The 9585-nt window shown below is 42.1% G+C and overlaps 1 protein-coding gene across 1 annotated transcript in view; it reads right to left on the reverse strand.

The window, feature by feature from the left end:
• Positions 1-5094, reverse strand: part of crispld2 (cysteine-rich secretory protein LCCL domain containing 2) — a 16187-nt gene extending 11093 nt beyond the window's left edge. Inside the window, exons 1-3 of the mRNA XM_008405341.2 lie at positions 4755-5094; positions 1331-1652; positions 252-370 (exon numbers count right to left, since the gene is read on the reverse strand). Coding sequence (XP_008403563.1) covers positions 252-370; positions 1331-1600 — 389 coding nt within the window. The 5' untranslated portion in view covers positions 1601-1652; positions 4755-5094. The remainder of the gene's footprint in view (positions 1-251; positions 371-1330; positions 1653-4754) is intronic.
• Positions 5095-9585: the final 4491 nt, after the last annotated feature.

Consider the following 9585-nt stretch of genomic DNA (forward strand, 5'->3'; position numbering starts at 1 on the left):
TATATATATACTGAGCACTTAGTATTATTATTTGACACAGCTGCAGTCGGAGGACTAAATGTATGCATTGTGACCAAGAAGACCACATTAATTCAGGGAGTTTAATGTTTTATATAAACTTTTACCAGGATGGAATAATTATACAACAAATGAAAAACCAAAAAAAAAGTCTGCATGAACAGCAGTTTAAAAAATTATCAATAACCCAAAATGAATACGACATTCATCCAGATGACAGGTTTGAACCTCACCTCCCCCAATGAACTGCCAGGTTCTGTCCAATCGACATGAGGAGGTCTTGAGGTCCGTGGTCCCACTGACACTCCTCGGCCCAGTGAGTGGCTGACCTCTCCAGCTCATCGTCCCAAACCTGCGTGAATCAGACACAATGCAATTTGGTTCACAGATGGACAGATTTTCCCATAATAATACGTTCTAATTTTGCAAGCCGTTAGCCTAAATCTGTTCAAGACCTTTACCAACGCACTTCCTCGAGAGACGACTGAGCCGAATACAGTTTAAATGTCAACGTGTAAAGATGTTTGACTTCAGCCCCAACAGATTCACAGCAATCACAGCTGAATTAGTCAAAGGGAGGAGAGAAATAAAAACAACACCTGACTCCAACAGTGAAAAAGCAGCGAGGGCTCCCAGCTGCCCGGGCCCTCAAAGGACATCCCCTCAGTAAATTTCCAGGCTTTTGGTGGTCACTAAAGCATGCATATACACTGACACCACTATAACCCCAACGCACCCCTTTACCAATGCAAACACACACTGCCTGTTCCCTGGAATACGAGAGAGCAGAGTGGGTCTACAGACACTTGCCTCCACACCATAACCACAGTCCCAAGACACACAGGCTGCTGCTGCTGCTGCTTCTCCCAACCTCAAACATCACAGAGTTCTGAGAAATCCTCTGTATGTAGCAACAATAATCCCTCTCCTGCTTCACCCAGAAATGTTCCACGAGTCCCTGGATTTCACCGCCGGCCTCCTCCTCTCTCCCTCGCCCTCCCGCGCTCTTCACAGCCGAGCTGTTTTCAGGTAGCAGGACGGAGTCAGCATTAAAGCGCTCCCTGTAAAAGACTGGCACAGCAGGCTGGCAGCGGGTCAACCTTTATGACTCCATGTTTCCAGCAGAGAGAAAAGATTGTTTTTACACCACCTCCACCTTTCTGGACAATTTAAAGCCTTTTAAACCCCCCTAATTACAAGCCCTGTTACGGCGTTTGTTTCTGCTGACACTTCAATTTCCAGCAGATTAAACTTTTGATCTCTTTTTTTTTTTTTTTTCCTGTTTAATGGGCGTTTACGTGTCAGACCTCACCATGTGCTCCATGTTTGAGGCGGTGGGGTAAACGCTGCCCCTCAGCTTGTTGTGCAGCTGAAGGATCTCCTCCCGGTCAGACCAGAGGATGGCTCGTCTTGTCCTGTTGCCAGCTGTGGAGCTAACGCCGCTGTGGTCCGCTTCCTGCTCGTAGCGGCTCAGCAGGCGCCGCAGTTCCTTGGAATCCGGCAGGAAGAGCGAAGACGAGTCAGTGACGCAACGCATCAGGAGGGAGAGGAAGAGGAGGCAAGACGAAGCAGAGTGGGTCATTCTGATACGCAAGCTGTCTGGGGTAATAAACCTCCTCAGGAGCCCAAATAACCTGGAGAGTTGACAGATAAGCGGTAGATGTTACATTTGTTCAGACATGTCATAAACTCTGCTACCAAGAAACTGTGAAAACTAAAATCTTCTCTAACATTGCCTTCTCTCCATGAGTGGACGAAGCCAGTGTAAAACAGAGTGCATTTAGGAAATAATGGACTTCTTTTTCTTTTTTACTCCCTCCTGTTCTCCTACCAGGCAGAAAAACCTTCTTTATTTTCCCATTTAGTTATTTAAGCACATAGAATCTATTTCAAGCATTTATTTTTGGTCCTATTATGGCTAACAGCTAATAAAAAACAACAACCATACAATTCAGTTTCACACAAGATTAAAACTAATAAAAATGATTTTTAATACAGAAATGTTAGCCTACAGAAAAGAAGGGCCATATACTGTAAGCATTAAACACTTGAGCGATGCCCTTTTTGCATAGATTACTGCATCATTTAGGTGATCAGTCTGTGGCTCTGCTGATCTGTTATGGACGCTCAGATTCATTTAATGACAGCAGGCTTTAAAGCCAACGCACCCCTTTACCAATGCAAACCCAAACTGTTCCCTGGAATACGAGAGAGCAGAGTGGGTCTACAGACATTTGCCTCCAAGTGTCTGTAGACCCACTCTGCAGAACTGTATCCATGGCTTGATACAATTCAGACAAGCCGTGGATTCTTTGTGGGATTTAGGTCAGTGAGTTGATGGCAAATCAAGCGCAATGATAAAATGACCATCATTAAGCAGATATTTGTGCTTTTCCTACGTGCTGCAGGTAAATGTAACCTGCATCTCTGTTATAAGAGAGAATGTGAAGCTCTAATATTTGCTGACAAACATCCACAATGCTTTTGGACTTGATAAAATACAGTGAACATCTCCAACAGGTGCAATGGCCTCCCAAGTCATCTCTGATTGGGAAACTTTACTCTCTTGATCTCAAGTAAGCCTCTTGATTCTGTGTCTCTCCATTCTTCCTCAAGAGTTGATTTTCAAATGAAATGCAAACTTAACTGCAATCTGAAAGCTGATTTAGTGAGTCAGTGAGCAACCGTCCCGTCTAATGGAATTTGCTTCACAGTCATCTGAAGACTGCGGCTTTCTCTGGATATTCTCCAACAATGTCTTTACCAAGGTTTTTTTCTTCCACTCAATTTTCTTTGCCAGCTCCTTCAATAATGAGCAACTGTGGCTCTTCCTATGTAACACTCAAATTTTGTGGACAAACAAAATCTGGGATTTTTAACACCTGTAAGCCACAATTATTAACGTGACCTGACAGAAACTCTTAGAATATTTCACTTGGTGTGAAATGAGTCAATATACAATATGAGGCTCATATATTAGAGTCAATTCAATTCAGAAATGCTTTATTTATCCTAAGGGGCAACTAAATGTTGGCATAAATCCTATGAGTATCTCTAAAGAGGCATTGTGGGCGGAGTTGTTCTGGGAAGGATTTCCAGTAACAGACAGTCTTGCAACAAATCTAAAGAGGCTTCTGACTGAAGACTGTGTGACTGTCATGACAATCTAATAGCTCAATAACCAGGCAGCAGAGGCAATATTCCTCAGCAACATGTTGACGCCAATTGGATGACACCCATCAGCTGTTGTCAAGCACTGCTAATCCGCCTCATTTGCTTCTGCTGCTCCTCTTCAAATCTCTGTCTGGCTGCATGGCTGGAAAACCTGACAAGAGTCAGCTAGTAAAATAAATTGTATTTGATATTCTAATCTTAACAAAGTGCCTGCATTAAGTTTAGTCCATCTAGAGAAGATCAGAGTGAAAAGTTTTGTTTGATAAACTGGTGATGCTTTAAGTATAGCTTGATAGTTCTTTCATAAAAATGGAGGCATGCTCTGTTTTAAACATTCCATGCATGAATGTACAAACTGCAGAGAGATGTACCATGATCAGATGTAATATTTCTCCAAAATTTGATGTTTACGAACTGCTTTATCTCCTAGTTTGAAAACCTTCAACAGTTGCACTTAATGCAGACTAATATCACTTTCTGTTGTTAATAACGTTTTTTTTTTTTTTTATGGTGTCAACAGGATGGATTTGTGGCATCAGAATACACAGAGAAGTACTCCGACTCTGGGGAGGACAACCCGAGATCAGGTTCACAGGTTTTAACCTGAGTGAACCGTGTTTGGGCAGAACACTTGCGTGGAGCTGATTCTGCACATGAAATCCTCCCGCCAGGCTGCAGCCACACAGGAGGACGTCCAAAGACTTATAAACCAAAGCAAACATCAGAAAGTTTTGTAGAGAGGGGAGGCAGTCAGGCAGTGACCAGAGAAGAACAAAAATAAATAAATCAACTAAGTTCCAGCTTGCACTGGTTGCTCTTATCCTTGAATCCCTTCACCCTTTTCCCTCTGGCTGAAAAGGCAGCTTGAGGTCTGGCGCCGGTGTCAACATGCCGTGCCAGCTCGGGGCACTGAGGCCGAGCCAACGGGCAGCCCAGGCACCACACCCTTCTCCTCAGCCTGTGCCATGTCTTCTTCCCACTGAAGCCCTACCAGCTTCTCTGTCTGGGCCCTTCTCACGGCTTTCATGAATTTTATACCACAGTGACAGACGGAGCAGAGGACTCGGGAGAGAAATGTGCACAACTCTGTTATGGGAATCACTCCTGGGCTGATCCAAGGAGGAAGTCTGCCTTAAGAGCAGCTGATCCAACAAGGAAATTTGAATAAACGCATGTTTATTTTTTTATTTTTTTTATTTTTTTTGCATTTTCACTCATTTATCATTTTTAAACGTGTAAATCAGTTCTATTTGATGTTTTTCCTAAAAACAAAAGTTCATTACTTATTTTACAGGTTTACAAGCAGCAGCGACTGTATGGCATCCCCCCCCCCCCCCCCCCCCCACCATTCTACAGCAACATATCACTGAATTTCTCCATCCAATTTCCACCTGGTGGCAGCAGAAAACGACCGTCAGTGTCTAACAGCTTCATTTGCATCCACGCATAAAATATAAACGTTGGTGTTTCCAAACTTGAGCACATCTCTCATTCAACAGCACTACAGTCACGACATCAGACGTGGCCTCAACATTAAAAGCGTAATGTGCGTAATGTCTCACCTCTGTCTCTGTGCAGCTGCTGGAAGATATCGGTCAGTGTGCGGCTGGAGGGCTGGATTGTTTCCTTATTAGAGGAGCCGGCTGCTGTGGCTGCTGTGGCTGCTGTTGCTATTTGGCGATTTTCCCGCGGCTCGTAGGAAACTGTGTTACCTCTGTGAAACTGAGCGCCTTATATAGCTAGAGAAGGAGACCCCTGATGAGCAGAGAGAGAGAGAGAGAGAAAAAAATGACTGTCTCCTCTGCGCTCTCCCCAGCCTCCCCCTTGTTCTTTGGCACTCGGCGGGTTTTGCATCGCTGGTGTCTGGGGAGAAAAAAGTAAAGAATCAGATCAGCAGCGGGCAGTTATATCCCCCCCATCACTGGATGACGAGTTGTTGCAAAGTTACACTTCTGCCCGCTCCTGATTTGTTAGCTCATACTTACTCACAGCTTCTGATTCTTTACTTTTTTTCTCCCCCAGCGAATGCAAAACCCGCCGTGTGCCAAAGAACAAGGGGGAGGCTGGGGAGTGCGCAGAGGAGACAGTCATTTTTTTCTCTCTCTGCTCATCAGGGGTCTCCTTCTCTAGCTATATATATATATATATATATATATATATATATATATGGAGATATATAGATTCAGCAAGTTGTTAATTTCAGTCCTATTTTAAGTCAAACCTATGGATTTATTACAGTCAGACTTGCGTATTTCAATAATTTATTGCTGTCCAGTTTTGGCTTACAGATATGATCAAAACATCGAGTTTACAAGGAAATTTGATTACAGTTGAACATTTAAAGGATTTATAATACAGAAACATTGACCTATTGAAAAGTACGAGCATATAATGTGCTTGTGCAGCGTGTGCACTCAGGTACTTTGTGTGGATTGCTGCATCGTTTTGTGTCATGGCGGCAGTCGGCCTGTGGCCGTGTTAAAGTAATCCGGGTTGCTTCAGTTCTTCTGCTTTGTTGGCTCTGGTTTCCCATCGTCCTCTTGACGGTACGCCATAGATCCTCTGAGGGGTTCATGTCAAATGAAGCAGTGATGCCATTACCATTAAACACAAGAGATGCAGTGGTTGTAGGATACATTTTTTGTGTGGTAAAGCACCTATTTGAATCCATGACCTGAACTTATGAATGGATTTTCTCCACATGACTGAGCCTGCTGCTTACACACCTTATTTATTTATTTATTTATTTTTTTGCTATATTTTTTCCTATAATTTGCTGCACAAGAGAATCAAATGGTCAAAGAATAATAAACTTCTGTAGTTTGGTTTATGCGTAAAAAAAAAAACCCAACTAAAAACAGGGAGTAAGTTGTTACGTTGCTTTTGAATTATTTTCATAAATGCTTGTAATATTGGGGGGGAATCATATCTGCAGCTGATTCAATTGACTGTATTCCACTAGTGTTAAACTCATTGGAAGGATACATGAAGGAAAATCAATCTTAGCAAGAAAATTTAAAAAAAGGACAAAGATCTTTACATGGATCAAAGATACAGAGAAGGAGAGTTGGACAGAAGAAAAAAGGGAGGAGATGACCCAGTTTCGTGTCACTCCCTGCGTAAGGCTATTAGATGTGTGACCCAAACAGTTCACATTTTTCCTCTACCATCTGTTTGCTTTCCTTTTAAAACATCTCAGACTTTTATAGTAGCACGCCCGGTCCTGGTGACCGCCAGCAAACTGAAGCCTAACCTTTCCTTTCAATGCAGACTCTGCCAAAACTGTGGCGCACGCAGCATGAGCTCTCTTTAAACATCATTTGGAGTCGCTAGCAGGCAGTGGTGGCATAATTTGTTGGGTAAGTAACCACAACCAGATGGTTAATTTCAAGAAATATAGTTAAACATGGCTCGGGCTGCACAGATGTGCAGTTGGTAGCACCGCTGTCTTGCAGTGAGAAGGTCCTGGGTTGTGTCCCTGCTTCATGGAGTTTGCCTGTTCTCCTCGTGTGATTTTCAACACAATTCAAAAGCTTGGCTGCTAGATCGATCTAATTTGTCCTTAACTGTCTCTGTCCATGTGCGTTGTCTTGTGATGGACTGACGACCAGACAGGGTGTACCCAGCCTCTTGCCCAACGGCTGCTGGAAACGAGTACCAGCATCTCCGTCACCCCTGACAGTGGATGTTGTGAAAGCCTTTTAAATGAGACCATGTGTACTATTTTATAAGTTTTCTTTTGAATGTTTATTTGCCGTTTTAAACGGAATTGAGAAAATATGGAAGATGTTTTGTCCTTCTCTGTGAAGCCATCTTTTGAAAGCCAGTTCTTGTCAGAACAAACCACATTTGGTCTTTAAAAGCAGCCTGGCTGGATACCAACCAAAATATGCTCCGAAGTAACCAAACACATATGAGCTGGATGGGTTTAACACTTGCGAAGGGGCCTGGTGACAGAAAAATGTCACGCATACCTGTAACTGACGGAGGACGCGATTGAAAATAACCAGACCATGCAGAGGAAGTAAGAAGTCCAAGAAAAATGACTTCGGTAACAAGTTAACAGTTTAGATATTTGGTTAGTGTATCTTAACAACCAGTTGTTTAGCTCTAAAAATCCTTAATTTGCAAATGAGAGTCCTAAGTTAGCAGGTTTTTTGGCAGCTGTTGAAAATTTTGTTTAAAAACTTTATTTTGTGGTGCTTTTTTCCCCCCCTCAGAGCAGTTATTCATTTCTCAGCTCCATCAGACCTGATAAAATAATTCAATCCAGGCCAAATGGAAACTCACAACTTTGCCCTGAAGACACTAGAAGGGTTACGCAACTGAAGCTTCGTCTTGTTTATTTAGCACTTCATAGTAAGCTGGGATCCAGAATGCTCTGTTTTATAGATCAACCTCCACCATAAAGAGCTTTCCATTAGGGCCGTTTAAAGGCAGTACTGGCACGCAGGTTTGCAACAATCAAATGTTTAAAAACTTTGGAAAGAGATTGGATCAGTGAGTGGAACGAGTGGTTTTGTGATAAAGGGCCGTTTGGGGTTGAATTGCTCTTCAAAACGACCCTGAACGCAAAAAATCCTAATCTGCAAATGTTTGCACTTAACTTTCAGTGGAAAACCACATTGAGGGATCAGTAAACCTCGAAGAGAGCCACATGTGAAATATTTGAACTACAGGATATAGAGATAAACATATAGTGTATAGTAAAAAAAAAAAAGTGAATATAAAAAGCTTACAATATAAGGAGAAGTCTAGATTAAATGAAATAAATCCATCGAGGATGAGAAAAACATTTGACCAGTGTGACTGAAGAACTAAAGTCAGTCTTTACATGGCACATGTACACAACCCGAGTAAAAATAATTGAAATTGCAGCTAAAAAATTGCATAAAAATCATATTTCTGCTTCCTAAACTGTTAGCCGCTGTCCAATAACCAGACATGAATCTTCATTACAAAGAAGAAATTCCTGTTAGTTTTATATATCAATATGACTGTGGACTGTAAACCAAAGCCATTCAATAGTTTTGGCCAGGTTCACTGAACACATGGACTGCAGTTGTTCTATAGCAGATGAATTATAACTACTATAGTATAACTATACTGTAACGACTACTATACTGCTTTTCTCAAGTTGAGACACTTCTGAACCAGAGATGCACAAGTAGAGGAGAAACAGTGGTCCAAAGTCCTCCCTCAGATAAAAACAACCACCCCCCAAAAAACAAAAATTAAAATAAATATCTTGGGAGTCTGAAGGAGAAGATAATCCAACTTGTCTGAAGTCCAGCGTGAAGGTTTTCAGAATCGGAGATGATTATAGGTACCATGTCATCTGCTGGTGTATGTCCAGTTTTATCAAGTCCCAAGGCAACTCTACCAGAAAAAGACTACTTCCTGTATCCCTCTGCCGAGTTTGTTCTGCAGGACTTGGGAGTCTACACACACTACCAATATTCGCTTTAATGTCAAGGTATCATTGCTGTTCTTGATCTAGTCCTGTAGATTTACCGTCCTGCAGGTTTCAGATACATCTGTGCTCAAACACATCTGAATCAAATGATTGAATTACCTCTTCAGCGTGCCATCAAAGTTTGGCAAAGGCCTGCTAACGAGTTGTTCATTAGGAAATTTTCAACACAGCCACGTTCGAGTTTAGATCAGTGTTCCCCAGCCCTGGTCCTGCTAGTTTTAGATGTTTCTGTGCTTCAGCCCAGCTGATTTCAATTGACGGCTGATTAACAGACAATTACACACAGTTTGCAGAACTGCGGTCAGTTGAATCAGGCACATAAAGTGGGGAAACGCCTAAAACATTCAGGACAGCGTGCTTCGAGTACCAGGTTGGGAAACACTGGTTTAAATATCTATATAACGGTTTATCAAAACGGTTTCTAATCAAACGTACTGGACTACACCTGTATGTTATAATTCCCTATTAACTGGAACAATCCAAGTATACCATCAGAAGTGATGCATTTGTTTAAAATCCCAGTGGATGTTTTATCTATAAGGGGAAAAAAAATAAATGTGTATGAAGGAAAGAACAGTCGTTACATCCAACAAGGCTTGGACATTAATAACAAAGGTAGGAGTCCAACATGCAATTTTCTTCCCAAGCTTCCCTGTAGGCTCATAAAAGGAGTGTTTTTACTTTAGGGGACACCTATAGTAAGGAAGTAATACCACTATGGAATATAGTAGCGCAGAAATGCCTTATTTTGCAAATTTTTCAGTGGTGGGTCTGCTTCCCATTACGGCAAAGCGAGCCGAGCTCAGCCACAACCCTCAACAAATACTGCGGGCCGAGAGGCAGCCAGATCAACTTCAGGAGAAGGTATAACAAAGGGCAATTACACACAGACATACAAGAGGAAGGTAATTAAAGAT

The sequence above is a fragment of the Poecilia reticulata genome, linkage group LG3 (genome assembly GCF_000633615.1).
Source record: "Poecilia reticulata strain Guanapo linkage group LG3, Guppy_female_1.0+MT, whole genome shotgun sequence".
NCBI lineage: Eukaryota > Metazoa > Chordata > Actinopteri > Cyprinodontiformes > Poeciliidae > Poecilia > Poecilia reticulata.